Below are 27,210 nucleotides of genomic sequence, written 5' to 3'. Positions count from 1 at the left end.
CCAGTGGTGTAAAGGATCAGTTATTGTGCTCCTACCAAGGAAAGGAAAGTTTCTTGTTTAAATAATATGTAAAATATTTTCTAGGCATCATAAACACTGGTTTATCAAAGGTCACCATCTGCTCAACAGCACACCCTCAGAATGGTGCTGACTACAGTGGTTGGGCCTCTTTACCTGGATTAATGACACCAGAGCGTTACAGCACAAAATGAATAAAGAAAAAACAGATTCAACATAAAAATAAAAGATATTAGACACTGCATGTCCAAACACAACTCTTAATTAGGTTGAAAAGCAGGTCAGGTATGGCTGCTTACACCTGTGAGCCACACTCAGGCACTATCAAAGACAGCCCGGGTCCTTTTTTTTTCCAGACCAGGAAGTGCAACAAAGGGTAAGAGCAATGCTAAATTTAGAACTGATGGTAATAAAAGTATTTCTGCAACTTAATTCTATTTTGGTGTTGAGAAACAGGTGTAGCTTGGCGTAATGACGGCAGGTAGTTGTGTAGAGGCGACACCTGTTTACTCCCTGTGGTGTTTAAAGGACTTCCATACAAGTAAAAACACAACTGGACTTTTATTTCTTACCAAACTCTATGTTGTATATCAGACTTTGCAGAGCTACACTTCCTGGTTCAGATTAAACCCATGCTTATTGGTTAACGATACAGAAGGAGTGTCAGGTGTCCTCATGACTTTAATATCTAATTCAAATATGTCAGATTGGATTAAATAGACATGTAAAAGGCCTTTAAAAACACTTTTCACTCAGTTTAGTATCATAGTTCAACAGAAATGCATATAAAATGGTGCACAAGGCAGATAGAAGATTTTATTTTTACCTGCTGGATCAGAACATATCATGCATTGCAAACATTGAAGCTTTAATGATGATGTGGAATAAGATCTTACACGACATAGGCCTACAGTATGTGTGGTCAGAAGCGGGGAAAAGCTCATTTAAGAACCTCGAGGGGACTTAATGTGAAAAATGTTCCACGTATCAGCTCTAAATGTCAGATTTTGGCAACAAATGACCTGATTTGATTCTGTGATAAACTGCATGCGCATAACATCTCGTCCAATTATACACAAAACAATCATAGAATGAAGTCAAATAAAGTAAACATATATATCATGTAGTGCAAACAGGGTGTGTTGTGCATGAAATTGAGGCTCAACATGTTGGATAAAAACAGTAAAAGTTAAACTTGTGGTCATCATGATCACCATTTCTGTTATGACATGCAGATTTATTTGAGTTTTGATCATTATACAAACAAATACTAAATATAGTCACCCTTTCTTTCTGTTTCCATTCTCTTTAATGCACGTTTTTTTTACATCGGCTTTTTCAAACTGGCCCCCACCCAATGTAATGATTCAGATCCAAAAGAACAATATCTATGAATGTGACTATGCCTAAAACAGGCCTACTATAGTCTATCTATGCTGGTCTTTGACACTCTAATACTGGAAATAATCTGACTGGCCTTTTAAGCATTTATAGATAATATGCTGCTAAATACTTAGATTCATTAGCGATGATCTTTTTTCCAAATTATTCTGTTGTTGTTTTTTTGTTTTTTTATTCTAGGCTAATTCTCAGCTATCTTGTACAGCCTTTAAGCGGTCCCGTGGCTGCTTTGAAAGACCAATAGATTAGATGCAAGGCGACTCAAAACTAGGTTACAAGCGTTATTTAGCAATGTTTGCACAGCTCAGCCGAGTAGTCATAATTCCCACAGTCCGGGAAGGCAGCATCGTATCGCAGCATCGCCGGACCTCTCAGGTGTCTCTGCAGGGCGGCCAATGGAGCAGCGATGGCGGAGCGAGAGAAGAGGAAAGCCAGCCCGCCATCTGGCCGCAGCGTGCAGGTGAACTCCCCGGCCAGCTTCAGGTAAGAGCCCCGGCGGAGGGAGCCTGGGGAGGGGGCCCGAGCCGCCCCCTACCCCACCCCACCCCCCTCTGGCAGGCTGTGAAGGCTCTGCGGAGCTCAAGGTGCTGGTGCTGATGCTGGAGCCGCTGCAGATGCGCTTGGCTCCGCTCAGCTTTTGCGGATCGAAGTGTCGGCGTGTTGTGGGGAGTCGCATGTTTAGTGTTTGGGCGTGTCTGCTCCCGGAGGACCGAGGCGAGCTGTCCTCTCCCCTGCACCTTCCATCCTGAAACCACACGTTTTTAAATATGTCGCACACTTTCCTGGTGATCTGCTCCAGCCAGAAAAGCTGGAATAACTGCACGGCGGCTGCACGAGTTCCAGCTTCGATTAATTACTTTATATTGGCCTTGTTTCCTGCTTTACGGTGCTTTTTTCTCCCCCACAGATCAATAAGATTTTACTGAGGAACAGTTCTCCTTTCCTCGCTTCATTATGAGCTTGATTTACTGCTTCACTGTTGTGATTTACCAGTAATGATTGTATGAGCAGCACTACAGGAGTGTTAATCCTCATCACTATGATAGGCCATCACAGGGACTCACTGTGTTTGCAGTGACTTTAAAGCACCCTCACAAGAACTGTAGTGGTGCCTCATCACTGTTGTTTTCTGATGAAGGCTATTTTGTTTGCATCCAGCCCATTAGCAGGAGACTTTGGAGTTTAGCAGAAAAAAATTCAATAATGTTTTTTATGATATTTGCATATAGGCCGCTGTCATAGCCAAGCTGTACTGGACAAAATGTTTTGATTTACCGACTGTTTTACAGCTTAATGTTTATTTGTAGAATAGAAAGTGCATATTTGTCTCATAAGTGGATGATTTGAAATGTACAAATTAGTGGCGATACAGTTCACAGTCCCTGTCGTGGTAATTCATTCACTTTTACGATCAGGTAGTTGGAAGTAACTAATCCGTAAAAAAAAAATCTGATTTTAGTTGAATATTTTCTGCTTTTGTCTCTTATTCTCTGAGTCGTTTAAATCGCTGCTGGTTCTCGGACTGTTGTTCTAGACTGAAAACGCTGATGCAGCTGAATCACATCACTCTGGGAGCTGGATTTTATTGTGTAGAATTAATTAATAATCAGCTGCATGACCACATAATTGATAGGTTAGTCGATAATGGAAATGTGCCTCTGGAGCTACAGTATAGATAACCCAGAGTTCATCGGGCAGGTGAGCAGTCAGAGCTTAATTGGACCTGCAACAGTTCAACATGTTAGAGCTGAGCTGATGATGAGCTGCATGCTGTTGACATGCTTCTATAAACACACACACACACACACACACACACACACACACACACAGACCATTACAATGTTGCATGGGGAGAAGCTGTGATTCTTCAGTGGCATCACTGGGTGGATAGAGGCCTGTGATCAATATTCCCCAGTGAGATAGCAACACACACACACACACACACACACACACACACACACACACACACACTCCCTCAGGCTCTCAGTCTGTCCCTGTCTCATTAGCTGAGCTGCAAACAGGCGGATCCACAACCATCTTTCTTCAGATTGTCATCAGAGCAGTGCTTGATTTGTCTGACATGACAATATATAAATAAACTAAATGAGGGCCTCAAAGTAGCTGAGAAGAAACCTCTAACTCTCAGGGGAAAAGAAGCAATAGAGGCAGCAGTGCAAGTAGAACAACGAATTAAAGACGCATCCAAATGTAAACTGATGTGTTGTATCATCGCCAACATTCAAAAACACAAGACAGTAAACAATACAGTGAGCGCTAGTCAGTTTTAACTTATTTATGTAATAGTTCTCTAAGTTACATGGTTAAAAAATACAGCTTGGCCCTTTAAAATCACAGTTTGTCATAAAATCTTTAAGAAACGCTGCCCTCTGTTTTATAAGACCGCTCAAAAGACAATTAAGAAAACAATCATAAATCATGAATGGTTGTTATTTCCCAGCAGTGCTTAATTAGAAAAAGGAAACCAGATAATCCACATCGTGGGGTTGGCTCGGTCCCAGAGCAGCCATATGTTGGCATGTTTTCTTCGTCACCCTCCCGGTCTCCACACGCTCATTCCTCCGTCTACCCCCAACCTGCTGTCGTTCCGCTGCTGTCTGCGCGCAGACACTCAGCGACTGAGATACAGGAACACATCACTTCCAAATCTAGGCTCAGACACGTCAGATGTCCAACATGTTTCTGTATTTATTTATTTATTTATTTTACAACAGTCTGGATGTAACCACAGAGACTTTAAAGAGAGAATGACAGATTATTTGAGTCTAAAACAAAGACATCTATTATGCTTTACAAGATTTCTGTGGATGGCTCATGAAGGATAAACTGAGTTTTTTTGCAGCAAGCACTGAAACAAAGAGAGAGAATAAACATAAGATGGGTGCTGTTATTCCTCTGCGCTTTTCCATTAAACAATGGCACCCAGTAGCCTGCACACGAGACATTTTCGATCCTCAGTTCAAACACTTGAGTCTCGTTGCACTTCAGTCATATCTCAATGTTTTATTGATGAAGTCCTGAGCTGACTTGTAATGACAGATATTTTGGCCACTTGGGGGCAGCGGAAACAAGTTATTAACCCAACGCTGATGTAGCCTGTATCATCTGTAAGCTGATCTAGTGTAGCAAACCTGTTTGCAAAATTTTGCGTGTATATATAAGCATCCAACAGGTGAAGTCCAATATTCACTCTGTCTGCTCTGTCTGTTTTAGTCCTCTCCAGCTCCTGAGGGAGATCCAGCTGTTAAATACTCTGCTATGTTGAACAGAGGGACATGACACGTTCTATTATGTTCACCAGGCTGTCTTTAACTGTGTCTGTGTGCCCTCTGGTGCTGAGCAGGTAGTGTGCAGTGGGTGTTATTACTTTTCTGCTGACCGTGGCTCATAATGACTGCGAGAGCCTCGAGAGCGAATCAGAAGAGCTAAGTTATGGGCCTGACGCTCGCTCAAGCCGAGCTACAGAATCAGGTGATAATTCTCTGTCAGGGCATCACTTCAAGCGAGCCCTCTCGTTTTATCATTCGATACGTCATTATTGTTAATATTTATAGCTGCTTTAAAGAGTCACGGCTACATCTGCTACAGTTTTTACACAAATTATCACACCTCCTATTACACCTCCTCCTCCTGGCTCGTTGAAAAACCAAAAGGTGTGAATATATATGAATGTATTAATGATATGCACACTGACAGCAGAGTTAAAGATAGTAACGGCGTTTCCCAGGTTCATCTGACCTGTCAAGCACCGCTGTCGGCTGCAAAGTGCTTTTCAACATCAGCATTGTGTTCGTGCTGGAGATGATGAGGCTGCTCAGACGACAGCAGATGCACACTGACAATCATTTCCTCACAGATATCAAACAGTAACACGATAGAACGACACACGCAAAAACATGAAAGGAAAGTACGTCTGTGTTTTCTCAGAAATATCTGATCAATGAACTGATCCGCTTTACCAATTTTAACTAAACAAAGTGCATTGTGTAGCTATCTTATAATATTTAGTATGAGATCATGACTCTGTACCCAAGCCGTCCCTGTTGTCTGCTTTTCTGTGCAGGTGTTGTAGTTCAGTAGTTTGAAAGCTCTAAGCTGTGCTTTTGGCCGTCCTGCTAATTTCATTGACGCTGAACTTGCCAAAGGTAGACTGACTTTTCATGTGACACGTCATATAATCAAGTGAAGTGTCCCTTTAAATCCCCACACACTGCATTGATCATCTGTGGCACGAGGGGGCGACACAGGAGATTGTTTCACATTAACACCATATTTATATTTATATTTGTGTGTGTGTGTGTGTGTGAGCAACGCAGCATGTACAGTATAAAGCAACAAGACGGTGTTGGATTGCAGACGGTGCATTATGGGGGAATTTATGAGCTCATGATGGCATCAGTTACATGAAACCAAAGATCTCGAGGATAATCTTATCCTTCTTGTATGTGATTCAACACGACGTAATGAATACATGAATTTATGGGAACGTGGGTTTTGTTGTTGCAACCTTTCTGTTTTTGTGTTCCCCCCCCCCCCCCCCCCCCCCCCCCCAAATTAAAACCCCTTAGATAGGAGTTGACATCATGCCATTGAATTGATTTTATAATGTGATATCAGCTGTTGGCAGCTAGATGTTTATCTAAGATGAGATGTAAAATTCCTTCAGATAACATAAGTGATTCAACACTTGATGTGGGGGTGATTTCACTGATAATGATGGAGCTATTTATTGTGTTGCTTTGTTGGTGGTATGATATTTACTCATGACCTCCTGCACCTTTGCTATCTGGACATTAAGCACTACAATTAAGATATTAATGGCGTCATTCTTTATATATTTGTTTGTATTTGTGTGTGATGTAGCTTCCTCTCTCATAATGCAACACTGTCCCCTGGAGATTATTTACATTTACATACAGCTAATTTGCATTTTGGAGAAGGGAACAATGACCTGGAAATGAGAATAGGATTGAAGGAAACATAATGGTGACCTCATCACCTATATTTTATTTGTTATTCTGCCAAGATGTACAGCATCTGCTGCAGTGACTACAGTATTATTAAGATGCCATAGTCGTGTTTAGGCACTTACAGTACTTGGTTAAGATTAGGAAAAGATCACCATTCTGGTTTGATCGAGAAAATGATTTCAGTCACAGGACACAATGTGATCGTTAACATTTAACAGACACCATCCGAGGTGCTTTCACTGCCTAAACCTGACCACAATAAGAACCTGGGATGCAAACCCTGCCATCTGGAGTCTGTCACTTTGTGCAGCCATCACCCTCTCTGTCCACTAAAATGTTGCCTGTGAACCAGGGGGGGGCAACTAATGCGGTTGACGCTAACCAAATCAGCTGCCAACAAATTTAATTGTCAAATAGTTGGTGCTGTCATAGCAAGTGTTTTTTCATGCTGACTTGGAATGCAGAGTTAGTGTAACAGAGGGTTATATTTTGTGCCTTTTTATCAAAACTAATATAAGATAACAACATGGAGGCTGGAGTAAATATACTCTTCTTTGTTCAGACTACAGAGCCCCGTGTTGTTGTTGTTTTATTAGTTTTGACTGAAGTATACGGGCAAAATATAACCCTCGGTTCCACTAACGGGCTCATTAAAACACTGCACCTTAGCTCTCCTCCTTCTGTTTGTCTGAGACGCAGAGGGGTAAATATCATGCAGACATGCAGCTGGCCACTGGCTAACATTAGTCCTGTGCTGCACAAGCAACTCAAAATCCACGTCAGATGACTAAAATCCTTTATTCAGACAAAATATAGGCTATAGTGAAAAGCAAACAAGATCTAGAAGTGTGTTGTAAAATATGGCCCATGTTCATCATCAACACATAACTGAGGGAAAAACATTGATGTTCGAATGTAATTTCTAGTAGACAGGGTGGCCTGATGTCTTGTAAACTTATAAACTAGAATACTAACATTAACACACAAGAGGGCAGTACCTTAAACTGTCCCTGAACACTTTCTAAATCACCTCCTGGCAAATACTGATGATTGGATTACTTAATTTTCCTGCAGTTGACAGGTGGGAGCAGAATGTAATCAGATGTTATTTTGAACATACTCCACATTTAGCAAAACAGATTTTTAAAGCATACGTTTGAAGATGTACAGATCGCTGAATAATCCACGACCCCCCCCCCCCCCCTCTCTATCGCTCACTTGCCCTCTTTCTTTTCTTTCATCTTTTAGCTCTCAAACCGATGCGACTCTGCTGACAAGATCTGCTCAAGCAGATGGATTCACAGAGCGTGGGATGAGAAAGGGATGTGAGAAAGGGAGAGAGTGAGGGGAGACGACGGAGGTTAAGGAGATTTTGAAGTGTCAGTTTCCCCGATTCACTGCATCCTTTTTTCATGGACTTTGATGCTCTCTTGAAAAAAAAATTATGATTTCAGGTTTTTTTTTCTTTTTAAGCTTGTAGATTTTCAGCTGTCTGTCCTCAGACAGAGACACGGAGAGAAAGAGAGAATTTAAATTGAGCTGATTTGAATTTCATCCACAGTAGAAGCTGACAGAGTGGATGGTTATTGCTCTGGTTGCAGTTCCCCCCCCCAAGCTGATCATTTACTGCTGTCGCTCAATTCTGCTGACATGGCACCTTCCACCTAATGGCACCTCCCCTCTGCTTATACTGTACATCTCTCTGTCTCTCTCTCTGTCTCTCTCTCTCATCTGCTCTCATTTTAATTGGCAGAGGATGCTCTCCTCACGTTTTTGTGTTTGGATATATAAATAATTTATAAATTTTTCCAGACAACACAACATTTTTTTTTTTGCCATATTTGTGGAAACAGTGTCTGAGCATGCACCCTCAGAGCGGGTGTTCCCCTTGGTTGACTGACAACTGAGAGCCAAGCATTGCCAGGAGATGTGCTGTCAGTTTCTGTGGAAGCTACTGCTAACCTGCTGTTAGTGAAACTCAACACAAAGACTGAGAGGAAAAGGGAGGAATCATGCCCAAGGAGCTCCTGGAAGGATTTGAATTTGATTTGTGAAGTGCTGAGTTACAGTAGTCAGTAGCATATCAGGACATATCAGCAGGACCTAATTCTGTTTGTGAAAATGTACATTATGTTGGATTTATCAAGACAACAGGTAAACATGGAGTAAGCTTTAAGTTGGACAGCAAACAACATCAACTGCAAATAAAAGAGCAACAGATCGGGTAAAAGGGGAATTTGAAAAACAATGAAATGCAGTTGAGTTAGTATCAGTCATCTCAATGTGGTGCCTTGTTATTGAATAATCGACTGATTTTCCTGTAATCATTGAATCAATCATGTCAGACACCTTCAGTTGCCCTCACATTGTGACACTAAGCATATTGGAATTACTCCCTAACACATTTTTCTTTTGTTATGAACTGTCCGGTACCAGTAGAGGAATTCAACTTGATGCCTTGACATTTTTGGCCAATTAGAGTTTAGAGACTCTGAACAGACAGACGATCTGAATAGGGACTAAATGTTACGCACATACACAAACAATCCTCTTTCTCTGTTTGTCTCTCGAGAATTACAGGAATATATCTAACTCTTTATCTCAGATATAGAACCCTTGTGTTTTCTGTGTGTTTATAGTGTTTTTTTCTTCAATGATTTGATGTCAAATGTGTCGGGAAAGTGTTCGAGGCTCCTCCACTGTGTGTGAGCGCTCCATATTGTAGGTTCTGGCCAGTTTCCAGAGGTCGCACTCTATGTCCGTACGGCTCTGTGTGATATGTTTGAAGCCTGGGGTTTGGTTTTTCCTTTTTTCCTTTTGCCTATGCAGCAGGGTGAAGTTGTAATGGATGCTGCAAATCTGAATGTGCCAGAATGAAATGCTTTTGCAGTTATGGCAGTTCACTCAAACACCGGATTATCCCACCCAGGTGCAAAACGGAGGTTTTCAGGTGCTTTTTTTTGTACTTGCTGCCATCAGACTGTGTAACAGCAGTGGAGACTACAGACTAACACCACACACACACACACACACACACACTCTCTCTCTCTCCACTGTGTGTGATACACTTAAACACTCATGCCACTCTCCCACCTCCAGTGTCTCTCTGTTGGACTGATTACTATACTTATTCGCCATATCTGCTAATATATTTGGTATACTATACTATTCAATGATATTCAAACTTTTTTTGGGGGTTTTTTTCCACACAAAAAAAAAAGTATTAGGATGTTACCTAATTGCATACTAATTACACTAATTGTGCTGTGTACAGTAGACAGACATTCGCCTTGTTGCATCAGCTTCCAAAGCTAAAAACAAAGATCAGTACTCAGAGACTAGTGGCTTCATTTCATTTAAGCAATCTTAATATTATGTTAATCATCCTGTAATATTACTAATTGCTAATGCAATACAAGTTGGATTTAGTGCAATCGGCACATGTTGCTGATGTAGGCTGCATTTTAATTTGCCATAATGTCTCATCATGGCAAAAGCTAGTTCAGTCGGCCACCATATAATCAAAGCGGGTTAAGCTCGTACACCAGACCAAACTGGAAAAACCGGTAACCAACCCAAGACCATATCTTATTTTATATTATTTTGAGCTACAGTAATCTATTTGTAGACATTAGGAAACCGAGAGACACTTCCTTGCTTCATGTATTTACTGGTGTAGTAGTTGGAGTTTACATGTTCTCCCTGTGCTTGCGTGGGTTTTCTCCAGGTACTCCGGCTTCCTCCCACAATCCAAAGACATGCAGGTTAATTGGTGACTATAAAAATTGCCCGCAGGTGTGAATGTGAGCGTGAGTGGTTGTTTGTCTCTGTGTGTTGGCCCTGTGATTGGCTGGCGACCAGTCCAGGTACCCCGCCTATCACACAAAGTCAGCTGGGATTGGCTCCAGCTCCCCTGTGACCCGGACGGATAAGCGGTATAGATAATGGATGGATGGATGGATGGATGGATGGATGGATAGTTTGGTATCTATAATTACCACAATGCTCCGATACACTGTTTTTTTGCCACATACGGTGCACATGCTTTGCTTTATGAGATGCTGGCAGGTTTAAAGGTCAGCAGTGTTGACAGGGTTAATGGACTGTACAGTGGGGCGTGTGCACTTTGAGATGAAGCTTAATCACCTGCCCAGACATGCAAAGGTCAGAAAAGGTTAAAGGGGAATTTTGGTTTAATACAACGTTTACCCTCTTTTTGTAGGTATGGCCATTCAGTAGGCAATAAATAGGTTGTACTCATCAAGCTAATGGCCGCATTCTGGGAACACAGTGCCATGTTGTAAATCCAACAGGAACACGAGCGGTCAGGGGATGAAGCAGGTTGTAAACAAACACCTTGGAAAGCTAAACACAACAAAGGCAAACAGAAAGAAAAATATTATTAAGTTTACAGACAGAATCCCATAATTTCTGATCCATATTTATTGTAGCTGTCAGCATTCCATTGTCATGCATGATAATCACATTTTGGGTGGACAGATTTTCAGTTTTACCTCAAAATGAGTGGTTTGGATAATTTGGATAAAGTGTTGGCATGTTTACGACCTGTGTGGTCGTTTGAGTGTTTTTTTTTTTTTAACTTTTTTTATCAATATCACCGCTTTGCCAGACATCCGCAATTACTTTGGGAGAGTGCTATACTATCTTAACTGATAGAGCCTATGGCCAGGAATTTTCCTTTAAGAGGATGAATGGAGAGAAAGACAGACAAGAGAAAATTAGGAGTCTTATGATCAATGGGCCTCGTGAATAATTGAGCATGGCGGTGTTTCGCAGAGAGAGAGAGAGAGAGAGAACGAGAGCGAGGAGTGTCCTCTTGTGCTGATGTTCCTCCTGTTTAGGCGTGGGATGTTTTGCGAACACCAGCACTTTCCTGCAGTGGCGTAGTAAATCTGATGCACACAGGACAGAGTAAACATCGGAGAGAGAGAGAGAGAGAGAGAGAAAGAGTGAGAAAGGAGTAGATTATATAACACTACTCTGCTGTGGCAGATTCAGCTCCTCTGCTTTAAATAATTCCCCCCTCTATCGTTCTCTCCTCCGGATGAGCAGCAGCAGCAGCAGCAGGGCTCTGAATCGGACGCCTCTCTCATCGACCTCCCATCGAGCTGCACCCCTCCTCCCTCTCCTCCGGCTCTCTTTCTGCTCGCTCCTCCCTCCCACCCTCCCTCCCTCCCTCCTTCACTTTCTAACCCTCTCGCTCCTTCTCCTCCTCCTTCTCCTCTCGCCTGTGGATGCCCTCCTCAGTTACAGTATGGACTCGGGAGGGGAAGGAGAAGAGGGTTGGATGGAGGACCAGTGGGAGAAATGGTAGGGCATCTCTCTCATTCTCCTGTGTGTGTTTTTTTTTTTTTTCTTTTTACTGGCATGCAGCAACATGGCTGTGTGTGACCTTGTGAGTGTGTAACTGCTAACATGCCTTTTCCTTTCTATATGTCGTCTTCTTGCATCTTAAAGCTCAGGACAGGCATGCCCTTGAAGGAGAGCGGATGCATATGGCTGTGTGTATGTTTATGTCTAAAAAAAGAGAGGCAGAGCGTGCAGCAGAGGTTGCTGGTTTATATTGACCAAAAATAGGACCAGAGAAGCCACACAGGAGATCACACATCACACTTTATGTTGTGGATAAATGTGTATTTTCATACTTTGTTTTCATACAGCAGGTTTGGATGATTTATCTTGATGTGGTGAATCTGACGGGACAGTCCTGTTCTTGTTCCTCGATCTGGTCCCGTCCTTGCGGGAGGACGAAGCAGATGAATGACCGACAGCGTGCAGCCTTGTAATCTCTCAGTGAGAGCATAAACGTGTGAATTATTGGGGAGAGATGGGGGCGGAGGGGGATACAGGCGAGGGTGTACATGGATTTGCTGTGACGGCCAAGTGCCGGGCTTAATGTGCATGGAGTGCATGGTGATTGAATCACAACAGCACAGCCCAGATGCTAGTTCTGTGAGACTGTAACATGGGAACAGTGCAAGTGTAAAACACCCATAGTTGTGTGGGTGACATGACTGTTCCGCTTCCACTGATGCATCAGCAAATAAATAAATAATACAAATTTATGAGCAGAAAAAGGATTCAGTTTTGTATATTGCCAAGGGGTGGGTGGGTGGGGGGGTGGTGGTCTATAATTAGCTGCTTATTTGCATTTTCCTTACATTTTTATCTTTACTGGCAGCATTTTTTTGATCTGTCAGCAAGGCCTTTGTCTTTTTTTGTAGCTGGGAATATGATAACTTGTGGCTGTGTAAGGAAATAAAATGAAAATTAAGAATAAATAATCCACTCCCTTTAAAAAATCTCAGTAACATTCAGTGGAAATTGGTTATAACAAAAAACAGTGACTTTTTTCTGTACTTGGCGTTGCATGCTACTTGTGTCCAAAAACTGCAGTCAACATTTACAAGCACGCAGTAGGTAAATACAGTGCTGTGTGTATCAGGGTCATAGCTGGATTCAGATGAGGACTAATGAGCTGGCCGGGCCCGTCATGGCCTAAGCGCGAGGTCATGCTGTCCTTCATTAACACAAGCAGAGAGGCAGACCGAGGAAGCGCAAACACGTCAGTAGGCTGCTCCGTCACCCCCCCGCTGTCAAAATAATGTAGGAGTTTATCCCAAATCCTCAGAGAAACAAACTGAAACATCCATCCCTGCAGTGCTGTTGCCCTCTGGTGTCATTTGTGGATTTCTGAGGGGAAACCTGGACTTTATCCACCCGCTGCTATTTTGACACTTATGTGGACCAAACTGCAGCTGAGAAATGATCACAGCTGAGTTTTAAAAATCCCAAACACATGTCAACAATCAATCTTTATACAAAGGCTTTATACCATTATTGTATCCATGTTGAACAGGAAACAGAGTATGAGTCAGTGATATACCTAAAACACAGGGTGTCTACTTGAGTTTAAATCAGGATCACAGAGCCCAATATGAAAATCAAGGTTACTGTTGTTAATACTGAGCTAGTGGGGGAAAGATCACACATGCTGGGAATGGGATCAGCAGCACATGGAATATTAAAAGCACCCCTGGAGGGGTGAACTTGAGGCTTAAGACACATTAGACATAAAATTAACGAGACACTGACTTCTTTAGGAAAATAATTTATATTTAAGAGTTTAGACTTAGATTTCCTGGAGCTCTTACTGAGTGTCTACAATGGCTTTTTAACATATGCATGCTGCTTTAAAAGTCATGTTGGGTGAAAAACTATTCTAAACTATAAACTGTAGTTCTGGTTTACATTCTTATTTGCTGCGCTTGTGTTTTTAACACATGTAGAAATAGAAATTGCGACATTGTTATTTTCCACATTGGAGTTATTTAATGAACTGAACAGCTGAGCACAGCAGCACGAAGCATCTGAAGTCCTGTCCTCGTCGGTTGCTGCTTTGCACCCAGCAGACATTTGTGATTCTTCATCTGCTAAAGCATGATTCATATTTTTGTGGTTATGCTTCGTTATGCAGCAACTCGAAGAGCTTGAAACATGACAAAGCATAAGTTGTGTTTTTTTTTTTATTCAAACACAGTCGTCTTACCCCGTCCTCAGCCAGTGTTCAGGGAACCTCTGGCACTCATCTCTCTTCTCTCTGGTGTCGAGGTCCTGAGCTTTGTGTAGCCTCCAAACTTGACTTTGTGCAGTATAACAATGTCACATATCCTGAATTGGAAAACAAAAGTTGCCAGTGACCATAATCTAGGCACCTGAAACTTTTATGGCAAAGTAAAAAAATGTGTTTTATTGGAGACAGAGCTGGCTCAACACATTTCACTATTCTTGACACCATAACACTTGAAAAAATAACCTGCTCTCAGTTAGTTTGGCAGACAATCAGGACGCTGATATGATAACTAGCACTTCCCTTGAGGTGCCTGGATGACCTGCAGGGTCCTGTGAGGTAACAGTGCCACAGTGATGATGTCTTGTCTGTGTCAGCCTGTTGTTACTACGGTATGATGGATTTGCTGCATCTCACTTTCAGCGATGATGACACAGTAGATGTGGCACAGGGATCTCTGACCTGGAGAGCCCGGCCGGTCTGCTGAGTCAGCCTGCATTGATCACTGAGGGTGTTGTGAGTGTGAGCGAGATGATGGGTCCATGTTCTACAGGAAAACAATCCCAGAGATGTTCATTTAATGTTCACTCTAGTGGGATGTTTTTTCTTAAAAGGATTAGGTGTGTTCTGCTCATGTCTTTATCATATCCTATCAGACATACAAGCAAAATGCCCCAAAACTAACTAAGTATGAGGGGTTTTTGGGGGGAGACTGTGACAATGGTTTCAAGTTTTAAAAAAACATATAGGGAGTCTTCACACTTTGATCTGTTCCATACAGGGAGCTGTTTTTCCTGAGAGTTGGGGATTTTTGGGGAGATTATACTCGAGGGTGTCTCCATCATTTTTCCACCCCATTTATATCAGTGACGATAGGCTAAATAACAAACACCTCTTTGTATGTAGCAGTACAATTCAACAGCACCACAGACGACATACAACATAAAGTTGCATTAAGAGCTTTCTAAAACACGATGATCTCATGAGGGCAGGATTTACGTGTTAGGTTTCATTAGGTTTTGCCAGGAGTGTCCAACATGTTCAGAACCTGGTTTAAGTTCACAGCCGTGTTGCTTCCGGCCTGGCTGGATGCTCTTTAAACACAGATGACAGTGTTGTCGGTGGGAGGCAGGTGAGGGATCATGTGCTTGTGGCTGCAATATGGGCTTCTCCAGGCCTGTAGGTGACTGTTTGGGGGAAGGTTGGATCTGCAAGATATAATGGAGCTTTTTTTTTTTTTTTTCATAATTCTGTGTCAGCATTTTTCAGATTCTTGCAAATCAATATGTCTGTTGTGACTGTGTGGGGTTTGTAATATATTGTTCTTCTTTTGTTTTTTTGATGAAAAATAGAATAAAGGCATTAGCATGCTATTGACATTAGAGTTATTTTCTTCGATATACACACCTCTTTGTCATTTCTACTTATTGTTGTGCAATCTACTCACCTAACCTTATGTTACTGGTAAGTCTAAGTTGACACGTTAACACAAATCCATTGCACACGTGTTCATATCCTGAATATTTCTCATCTGGTCAATATTTTGCACATTCCATCCTCTTTATCTTAAACCTTGTAGAGCTCCTAACGTTTCAAAACATATCTTTAACATATTTTTACTGTAAATTTCTTTTTTATATTTAAGATTCTTGATTTGCAGTCCTTGTTTCTTACTATTTTTATTGTATTGTATCCACCAAAATATCAAAGCAAAGTGCATGTATATGACAAAAATCTAGATTTCTTTAGATATTGTTGTCAGGAATTTAAAAAAACCATCTTATTGACCTGAGAGATCAGACCCACAGAGAAGCCCATAATCATTATCATCAACAGTGATGTGAAGTGACTGTGCAGCCTGTGTGATGTGAGTGTGCTCCACTTTGTGTGCCCCGTGTGCTACCCTGTAATGTCTGAACCTTGATGTGTGACAACGTAATTTGCTCTGTGCTATACACACTGTTGGTTTTCTCTGATGTCTGCATCACTCCTTACCCACAATTCACTGCAGCAAAGGGGTCACCCTGTCCTGTCCAGGTGGTTTATCTCCCAGCACTTAAATCTCTCCCCCCTCCCTCCATTCAGTTTGTCCACCATGACTCCCTCCTTCCTCTCACTGTCCGCTGCCTCCATTTGCACTTTCCTCAGGGTCTGATCTACGGTCACGACATCACTCCTCTCACCTCTTGTTCACCACTCCTCTGCTTCCACTCCTCTTTTTGTCCTTGCAAAGCCTCAGTAATAAGTAAAACCCTGCAATAATAATAATAAATAGCATAATTACAGCTTATTGGCTCTGACTGGTATCCATGCACCATTTGCAGTCTTTCCATTCCCTTCATTTTATGTCCTTTAACCTCCTCGTCTTTCCTCCATTACGCCTTTTTCTTCCCTCCTCTAAGAGATGCAGAGAACAGAGGGATACTGAGGAGCATATTGATTTTCTTCATTTGACCAGGCATCTGTTTGTATTGTAGTAAATTACATCTCTGGTGAACTGATAAGTTATTCAAAGGCAGGGGAGTGTCCCTAGCCCAAAACCTGTCAGTGCAATTTGGTTAGGACAAACAAAAAAAAAGTTAAGATGGCGCCGCAAGCCACATGTTGCTCAGTGCTGGTCGTGTCTGGTGGGCGAAGACGAGACAAGCTGGAGACATATTGGCAGAGCTGATATACCTGAATGATAACTGTGATATCAGTGAATGTGAGGCATTCGTGTGCTGCTGGAAAAATCTCTTCCAGGCTGTATTACAACAGCATTACAGGGTACTGCTCACTTTACTAATATGTCCGCTTAACTATAATAAGATGCTGCGGTAGAGTTCACTAATATTTTACATTTCTAATAGTGAATTTGGAATTAAAAATGAAGAACCCCAATGACTCTCAGGAAATGCTTCAGCTTGTTATTTATAGAAGTAAATGTGTTTGTTATTGCAAAGTAATCTGATCTGATCTTTTATCAAGTAGTATTTTAAATTTGAACACCAGTCTAAAAGGGTGGAAATTAGAGAATCCTCACCTGCTGTGAAGCTCCATCCTGCTTTCAGCCTCTTGCAGCTAATTGTTTATGTTCTCTTGCTGCACGTGTTTTCTGACTGTTGCGAAGTCTGTCTTGCAAGACTCACCCCCGCCCAGGATGGTCCTGTAGATTTACATGTTTTCTAACATGTTAGCAATGATCTCTTTACAAATGTACTTTCATTTATTGAAGAAAAAAAAAAAAAAAGCTCAGTCAAGATGTGTTCCTCTGACACTATACACTTTATGGCTACAATTCTCTAAGACTGCTGGGCACTGTAGTTTTTTTTTCCTGCAGTAAACATTTGTTTGGGAACTGTTTTCAACTGCACAACAATACACATTCTAGCATTCAGTATTTACAGCAGCAGAACAGTAGCTGTCCAGCTTTGCCAAGAAAGTTCATTGTTGGTTTTGGCCTTTTGATAGGATTTGAAGACAATGAGAATACCACAGAGTGTTGCTGGTATGAAACTCTGCAAAGCTTTATCGTTAACATAGTAAGATTTAATTCCACTTTTTAATTATACTAGTAGGAGTACGTGCAATTCGATTTTTTTTTACCTTACAAGTCAGCCTCTATGCAACTTTGCATTTTGGTGCCATTTTAGAAAATCAGTAGTTGGTGTACTGAACAGTTAAGGTGGATGATTGTATTCAGCTGGGTGATTCCTTGTCTCTTCCTCCCTTTGTTTCTTTCTCTCTATGGAGTGTACAGCTGAGATCCTTTACTTCCTAACAATAGATTGCTGGATTCATCTAATCTCTTTCTGTATTATTCTCTTTCTTACTCTCTCCATCTTTAAGCCCTTCTCCTCTGCCTCCTTCAGGGCCTCATTACAGAGGTAAACAGATGCTTCTTCTCGGGCTATTTAACTCCCATACTCATCCTCCGACACGTGACGTATAAAGACGGCCACAGCTGTGCGAGCTTTTGCAAAGGGGTGCAGCTGCAGTGTCTACGTAGCCAGAAATGACATTAGCATCATGCAGTAACAGGGGAATCGTAGCTCTCCAAGTTCACCAGGTTTCTCCGACAGCTTGCTCTTATGTGGCTTGTGATCGCTGTCATCTTCTCTTTCCTCCCTCTAATAACATTTCCCTGCTCTCTGCCTCTGTCTGTTTCGCCCTGGAGGCTGCAGGGTAAAGAGATAAAAGGCGGACATAATTATAGATTGGGAAAACTGAAGCATTGTTTACTGGAAGCTAATTGAATCCTGCCGCAGACAGCAGGACAGCACATTTCCCTGCCTGACACTGGACTGATGTTCAGGGTTGCTGCAAGAGCAATCAAAACCTTGTGTTCTTCCTCAGCAAGATAGAAATGTTTTCTTCCTGATCCGATAGTTTCAGTGTCCATGAACATTTGAATGCAAGGCCAGTAAATTAAGAGGGCGTGTGCCTGCATGTGCACCAGAAAGCCAGAACTTGCCACTTTGTGTTGTAAATAGGAAACCGATGCTTGGTGATGAGAGGATTTCTAGGAGCAAAAGTTGCTCCAACAGCTTTGCTGTATTGGTCAGATGTATTAACAACTACAGGCCCGTTTACTGTTACATTTACAGTACAGTCCTGCTCCCCAGATGATGAATCCTGCTTTTGATCTCAGCGGTCCATTGTCCAGCCCCAGTGCCATGCCAACATTTACACTTTTACATAATAGATAACGAAAGATTCCAAAGAAGATTACTGAATGCATTCAAGCTACTCAGAATATGAACATTTGACTCGATGACACTTTTCTTCTAATGTATTTTTTTCCATTATTTGTGGCCCCTTCATGCAGACCTCCAAAAGCAGAAAAATCAACAGTGTGTTTATTTATTCCATGCATTATACTATAAATTTTAAACTTAATGACTTTTGTAATTTTTCTAATGCTGTTATTTGTAACATACAAGATAATAAATAATAAAATTGTACTCCGTACTCAGGAACTTTTTGTTTCTGTCATACAGTTAGGCTTAACTCAGTCTGCTCTCAAGCCTGTTGTGGTGATAGTTACAGCCATCTGTGGTGATGCATTGACCTTCCACTTCACTACCACTATGATTCAGTCTTCGTCACTGTTGGCGTGTAGCTTTATTCTGGCTGCTAATGCTTAACCAGCAGCCAAATAAACAGTGTGACTCCCAACCCCCTAAAGACAAGTTTTTTTATATATATCCACTATGTTTTACTATATTGTTATGAATTATCTGCTTCTACACATGTGGCTGCCCACTGGAGGCATGACAATTATTATTTTAGTGAATGTTTATCTTTATAAAAAGGCTAAATCTAGTAATTATTTGAATTACTTCCTCCAAAAATGTTGAATGCACTTTTGTTAGTTACAGCCTTGGATTTTGTCCTGGAGTTTCCACCCTGTCAGACAGATAATTCGGTCAACTAGAGATTTTGAGATGCACTGTCGCTGCGCTTGAGTGCTGAAGGATTAACATTGATTTTTTTTTTTTTCTCCTCATCCATCCCCTCTTCTTCTTCCCCCTTTCTCACCCTAATCCTCCCCTTCAACCAGGTTGACCCATGATATCAGCCTGGATGAGTTTGAAGATGACGACCTGTCGGAGATTACTGAGATCACAGACGAGCGCGGGATGAGCCTCAACTGCAATGGCCCAGATATAAAGGTAAGAGCTCGGTCTCACCGGATTTCATTAAGTAAGCTTTATATTCTTACAAAGAAGTTCAAGAAGTTTCATGTAACTAATGGCCTGGTGTCTATCTGTGAAGCTTCTTTTAATCATCGGTTGTTCAGCTACACATTTAGTGGTTTTTCCTGCTGCGTCTTCCACAGTTACAAGTGACCAAAGAAATGTTACATCTGCCACTTTTCAAAGTTAGGTGCTGCTCTGATTGGTAGTTATATTAGCGGACAGTTAGAGTGCAACATCTGCTTAGTTTATTTCCACATTGGGTGTTTTAGTCTGGTGTGAGCTTGGCCATTCCTTACATTACTTCATACTACTAAAATCACTGTTAATGCCAGACAATGTAGAGCCCTTTAGTGTGCAGTGCACACTAAACACTTAAAACACTTACATTTACTGATTTACTTACACTTCATGTCCTCTCACGTATTATAGTTTTTATCCTAGCTGCAAGAGGGCACTGTCCGCTGCAATTAATGAGGTCCTCTTGTGACATTGCCGGTAATAGAAAGTCAGAGAACAGGGAAAAATACAGAAGGTATCTTTTTATCCTTTTTTATCCTATTTCATCCCATTCTGTAATAGTTCAAATACACAATAATACATAGAACAATGCAAGTTTGAGCCCAGCGAGGGGTGGGACTCTCCTCTCTGTAGCATTTTGTCCTGAACAGCTGCTGCATTCAGCTTCCTGCCAGCAGAGGGAAGTGGCCAGAGACAGAGAGGCCTGACAGGCGGCGTCAGAGACGCTCTGTGAAAACCTTCTCTGCACTCATACGATTGCCTCGCTGCATCCTGGTCATCTAAATAATTCACTCTGAGATGTTTACTGTTTGTTCAAGTTCCTCCAAAACTTCACTGAAGTGGAGACTTTATTTTGCCACCACGGGCCCTCCAGCACCCTGGTGTTCTCAAGTTTTATTGGCATAGAAATGAGTGGGTCATTAATGAAAACTGGAGCGAGTGTGAAGTGCTACTACGAGAGATGTGGAGGGAAAAAATAAGCAGAGGTAAATTTATTATTCTGTCAGATCTCTCCGGCTCTGTTCCCAGTGAAACCATCATCACCTCCTCCTCCTCCATTCAGCTCTTCTACTGTAACCAAGGCAACAGAGGGTCGAGGGGCTTTTTGCTTTTATATGAGCAGATGAGAGATATTTTTTTTTTCATCGGTGACTTGTATTAGATTGTTGTGGTGAGCCAGTCACCTGACAGATGAGAAAATCACTCTGATATTATGGAGTGCTGTGAATATTTTTAGGTGGAAAAGCCAGTTCCCCCTTAACTCTGCTTTTTCTTGTCTTCTATCCAGGGAGCTAATTATAGCCCAGATTATTGAATGTGAGAGCTCTCTGCTGGAGGGGTGTGTGTGTGTGTGTGTGTGTGCGTGTGTGTGTGCGCGTGTGGACACCGATGACTCATCCCCTTGCAGGGCCTTAAACGAGATCAGAATCCAAAATGGCTCATTGATTGGCGAACACTAGACACTTCTGACAGCAGCAACAACAAACCACACGTGTCACTGAGCGTCGCCATACTCAGGACATGAAAGTCACTGTTTGGCTTTTGTGTATGCAGAGAGTGTGAGGGAAGTTGCAGCTGAGGTTTTTTCTGTAGCATGGTTTTGTAGTGAAAGAGCAGGCTCTGCTGGTTGGTTTTCCCGCTTCACCCGTCACTTTGTTGATTATGGGTTGTTTTCTCTGCTAGAGCTGAACACACTTCCAATAAAAGCTGAAGACAGCAGTTGGCCTTTGAAGAATTTCACTGGAAGTGACTGTGAAACTTTGAAAACCGTGCTGTATAAAACACAGTAAATTTGAGGAGTTTTGATGAGGTTTCTGAATCGAAAATAGATGATGGCATCAAAACAAGTAGCACAGTAGGACAGTAGGAGTTCTGACAGCTTGAGAAAGCTGAAGTGACAGAGAAGATTAGAGTTGGGAGAAATAGCAGGAATTCGTCAATAATGAATGGAGGAAGAACGAGAGATTAAAAGTCATCCTTGCTGAAGTTTTGCCAAAGCTTCATGTGGACTTTTAGGGTTTTAAAAGATTTTCTGTCTTCTTTTCTTTTCTATTGTTAGTAAGGATGTAAGAATGTGTGTAGAAGATCTTTGTCTTTAGTTGATGCACTGCTGCTTTAATCTCTGTCTGTTGGTCTTGTCTCTTTGTTTTTGGCTCAGTAGTGATTGGGTTCTTTAGAGGGAAACTTTGCCACAATTTATGCGGATGCCCCAATCACTGTTGATGGTAAATATCATCAACTGAAGAAATAAATACTCCACTGAGCTCTCCTGCTGCAAAATCTGTTGTACTTCCTGGTCACCAGCACTGTCATTTGAGTCATTGGTGATCAGGAAAAACTACAGGCTCTGTCAGCATGGCTAATCAGCCCTGTTCTGCTAAAATTAAATTTCAGCATGGGCAGTTTTTTTTGTCTTGTTTTTGAGCTGTCTGTGGCAGGTGCTAATCCTGAGAGAGCGGAGCAAGATTTAGATGTTGGGAATCAGAGATTTGCATGCAATGCATTGTGGTAAATGGAGGAACTGCTGGCAAGGCTCTATGAACAGGATAACTCAGCTTTCTCAGTCTATATAGCATGCACTAAGGAATTAATTGCTGGAATTGACCTCATTTACCATCAACAGTGATTTTACATCCACATAAAAAGTGGTAAAACTTCCTTTTGTGTAAATTGTGAGCTTCTGCAATGCAGAGTGTTGCTGCCCTGTTAATCTAATATGTAAATCTCTGCATAGTTGCTGTTCTTTTTGTGATAGAAATTACATTTTTAAACAACAAAATGATCCAGTTGTGTGTAACTGAACAGGTTATACATGCAAATACAGGAAAGATTCAGATAATGAGCTGCATTATCTCTCTGACACATGGTGTTGCACTTAATCTGTAAATTTACTATGTTTTCTGAAGCCATTGAATGTAATGCTGAAAGTAAATCCCACAATAACAGATTGAGGATTGTTTCATTAGCATTTAATCCACACCAGATGGGACCGGTTGTGGAAAAGGAATTCAAAGCCACAACAAATTACATCACAGTGTTTAATTGTTGCTAATTTCATTCATTTTTATTTTACCATCTACTAGACTCAGAAATATTTTAGGTAACATTTAATCGCATACTCCTGTCGTCACATGAAAGTGTCACTTGCAACTCCACACCAACTTTGGAGCTCTAGTACACAAAGGCAAAGGCACTATAATGGTCCCAAACATTTCCAGTAGGAGAAACATCCAACAGCTTCAGCCGATTCACATACAAAAATCCAAAACACATACAACAATGAACATGTACCGCAAAGCACAAAAAAACATGCTGCAAATACAAAAACAGCGCAAAGGCAAAAATATACAAACGTCGAAAAACCAATGCAATGGAAAATGCTGCAACACATCTGAAAAGCTCCGGGCCTCTAGAGGGAGCACTAAGTTTGATTTTAGACCAGAACAAGAGAGCAAACATGAGAGTTTCTTTGTTTTTGAAGCTGAAAGACAAGATAGGTTTTTCTGTCGCATTTCTCTTTGGGGCTTGTGAGTTTTTAACTTTTCTTATTAGCGATTCTATTCAGGAGCACAGTAGTCTTTAAAAGTGTCATATTGTGTTGAATGTAGAGAAACCACTTGTAATATTAGTTGTGTTGAGCTATTTCAGTTGTTCTTGTTTGATTTGTTTATTGAACATAGCTGAACATTTGTGAATTTTGCCAATACACCTAATTTTCAGTTGTGGTTGAATAATTTTGACTGTAGATTCATCAGGTGGACACAAACACACATCCAAGTGGATGTCAATGTGCATGAAAGGTGGGTGCAGACCGGCAAGTATCAGTCAGACTGACAGTCTTCTGCTTCTCTGTCATATTTCAGCTGTCATTACAGATTTTAGAGACACAGCTTCATAGTGGTTGATGGAGGCCTGGTCTGTTTAAAAATGGATGAGGAGGCGGTGCAGCTGCAGAACATCAGGGTTGTCGTGGGGGGGCGGTTAATGTACACAGACACAGAGTGGTGACCTCATCAGTTAGCTCATCATCCCAGGGGAGTTTCAGGGTGCATTTTGTCTCGTCAATAATGGACGGTCACATGGAAGGAGCATCACTCACTCCAGACAGGCGTGGTGTCTGCCTCAGCGGGGGGGGTGGAGGCAGGAGGTTGGAGGGTTTAGGGTGGGGTCAGAGGGTATGTCCAAGCTAATGTAGACATTTGAAAATGTTGAAACAGGTTAAACTGGGTTCCAATCCCATTTCCTGAATGCTGGCCAGTGTGACAATACAACAGTTAAAAGATCATTTAACTTGTGGCTTTTTTTTCGAATGCAAAAGGGTTGCTCAAGACGTTTATCCCCATTTTAGCTGCTAAAAACATGAAAACTCTGCATGCTGTCCAAGGCTAACTTACCAAAATACTTTATTCATAAACGGACAACATATTATATCCAAAAAGGATCTTTCTCAATAGGAGTTTTTCCTTATTTTTCCTATGCTGACTTTTCTGACACACCTGTTTTGCAGAATAGCTTACAAGATCATTTTATGGATTTTTCACCTACCAGAAAAAGAAGTCCATAATCCCAAGGGACTTCACAGAGATAGAGCAACTGCCAAGCGAGTTTTCAGAAATAAACATTGTTCACTAAAACTCCTGTTGCAACATACTGCAGGACATACTGTACCTCTAACACTATTTTCTAAATTTAGTTTGCAGCCTCAAAAAAGTCCCTGCTCTTGGGGTTGTACTTTCCTTTAGCCAATGGACTAGTTAGCAGTGATGAACTTCATTTGCTGGTTGGATACAAACCACAATGACACAATAGTGTTCAGGAATCATTCACAAAGTAAGCAAGCATTGGTTGCCACTAGTGTCAATATCAGGACTGAGAGTTTCTTGTTATGTCTATTGAAAGAAAAGACAGTGATACTTCCCACTTCCCATATAGCCAGAACGAGAGGGATTGGCTGAAACGAAACATGACTTTGCTAATTTTTATTACAGACCTGAGCAGAAAAATAATCTGAAAACAATCGGCGTCACTCTTACAGAGAGGTGTCTCACATTTATGGCATTTTCCATTCTGGGTTTCATCTCTTTAATGCCATTTAAATCCCAACATCTATTAAAATGTCACAAGAATATTAAAATGTCAGAAAATCGATTCTGGGTTACTGACTCAAAGCATGCCTCTCAAACAAAACTGTTGCTCTTTCATCTGGTATCAGTCTAATTTATCTCATCTGTGCGGCGCCAAACAGAGAGAAATATACGTATCCGTATGTGTCTGAATCAGTGTGCACATGGCCGTAATAATGAAGGGTTAATATGGCACAGAGAGCTGATGTTCCTCAGAGACATGAAATGACAACATGCATTATCACCACCACTCTGTGTGTGTGTGTGCTCTCATGCATGTGCAGAAGAGTGTATGGATTTCATTAGCAGTCATGTTATCATGTGAGGATGGTTGAGAAAGTCATATGTCAGGATGGGGTCAGATAAAATGGAGCAATAACGTTAAGTAGCTGTACACTCACACATCACCACAGTGCTGTTCTACATACACATATACAACACTAGGAAAAAATTCAAGGCTCCTTAATCTGTCTATACTGCCCCCTGTTGTCACATTGTAGCTATAAAACAGATTGAAAATCAATGTACAATTAAATGTTAGATCCTATTGAACAAAACATAAAAATATCTTCACTGAAATTACACATATCACACAATCTTTTTCCAACATACCACGCTTTCTGTCTTGCTTTCATCAAGGTGGTATCTTTTTTTTTTTTTATGTTTCTATTATATGTAGTCAGTAATTTAGTCTTGTGACTCATAAATCACTATAAATACAACTTATTCAAAACATTATGACATTCTTGTGCAGTTTATTTGTCCAAGATCAAACACATTTCTTAAGTTATTGCCCAGAATAGAAATTCAACTTTTTCTTTATTTTCTGATTCTGAAAATAGGTGTAAGAACTCAGAGAAAAATATATTCAAAAACAGAAAGATAAGGTAAGAAACATTACCAGGAATAATGTTTGTGACAATATTTTAACATTCATGCCATAGTATTTGAATACAAAGCTGTGGAGGAGAGGACTTTTTTTGTGCTGAAATCCTTTAGATATGACGTTATTGATATTTCTGGTATACTTCATGGCTTTGGGATTATTGTTAATATACAAGTAACAGTGCTTTGCTACATCAATAAACATTAGTAAATCAGATCTAATTAACCCAGAGAGGAAGAGGAAGGGAGATGCACAGAGAGACTGAGTTAGAGAGAGACGAGAGATGGAGAGACACAGTGAGGAGGGGGGTGGTTCTGCAAAACACAAGAGGAGAAGGAGACCTATTGCCATAGCAACAGTGTTTCTCTCACCTACTGCAAGTGTCAGAGCTGAAAATACATGCAATACAATGTTGACGCACACACACACACACACACACGCTGCCCTCATGGATACTGCTCACGTCATCTCATCCACACATGGTAACAGCAGAGAGGATCCGGCCTCAGAAACACAAACAGAGAGGAGAGTCCTGTTTAGAGCATCATCCACGATCATGTAGGTCGTCCTTGACTCATATTCAGCTGTTTGCTGATATTCATTCATTTCTATCGACACCAGCACCCTGTTTACTGGGAGTGATCGCTTAGATCGGTAGCAGTATTATCAACCATTTATATGGTTTTGGAGTGACCTATAAATCACTTTATAGAATTGCTATGGTTTTCTTTTAGCAAACAATTCAAATTACAAAACAATCAGCAACATCAGCGTTTATTTGGAGTCACATTTCCATCCACCTGATGAATTTGAACCATGAATGTCTTTTTCCTCTGCTTTGGTCTCCACCAACTCTTGAGAAAAACAAGTGGCACTTTACTAGCTTGAGCTTCCTTTTCGTTTCGTGGGGTTTATCAAAGCTTTTTCAGCACTACCTGCTGCTGCTAGAAACAAGGTTAATGAGACCAACGTTTGTGGGCCGATGAAACAAAACAATGAGCAAGTAAAAACATATAGTCCCTCATTTATTAGAATTAAAAGACAAAGATAGAAATCTCTAGATTTTAGTAATATCTCGTAATTTTGGAGCATCAAGTCATATGATTTGTCTTTTAGAAGAGAAAAAACAAAAATACAAATGAAAGTGAGATTTATTTCTTTCAACAGATATAAATGAGTCAGATATTTGACTGTGTCAAAGAAATCTACACCAAATCTTGGCCTCATAGTCTTTGTGGACTAATATTATATTGTGGACTTTTCTTTTTCACCATCGGATGTAGTTAAGCATGTGGGCTTGGAGTGACGTAGCATTTTTAGTCTTTTGTTGTCATATCTGACCTGTTGGCTGTGTGATAGCTGCACTCTGCTCTGATTGGATGAGAGCCGAGCATCACAGCATCTTCCGGGCAGCAGCATCTCCTCAGCCTCCTCATCGTCACTGAGCCCCTTGTCTCCTAGCAACAGGGGCCGGGGCTCTTTTAAAGGGGCCAGCCGTAATTGT

General features: G+C 41.2%; 1 protein-coding gene across 1 annotated transcript in view; it reads left to right on the top strand.

The window, feature by feature from the left end:
- Positions 1-1,825: 1,825 nt before the first annotated feature.
- The window catches only part of mapk8ip1b (mitogen-activated protein kinase 8 interacting protein 1b), a 49,921-nt gene continuing 24,536 nt past the window's right edge, over positions 1,826-27,210 (top strand). The window contains exons 1-2 of the mRNA XM_070831957.1: positions 1,826-1,902; positions 19,541-19,652. Of these exons, the coding sequence (XP_070688058.1) occupies positions 1,826-1,902; positions 19,541-19,652 (189 nt within the window). The remainder of the gene's footprint in view (positions 1,903-19,540; positions 19,653-27,210) is intronic.

Source organism: Pempheris klunzingeri, chromosome 1 (genome assembly GCF_042242105.1).
Source record: "Pempheris klunzingeri isolate RE-2024b chromosome 1, fPemKlu1.hap1, whole genome shotgun sequence".
NCBI lineage: Eukaryota > Metazoa > Chordata > Actinopteri > Acropomatiformes > Pempheridae > Pempheris > Pempheris klunzingeri.
The sequence above is the reverse complement of the archived record's forward strand: the minus strand, read 5'-3'. Positions and strand labels throughout refer to the sequence as shown.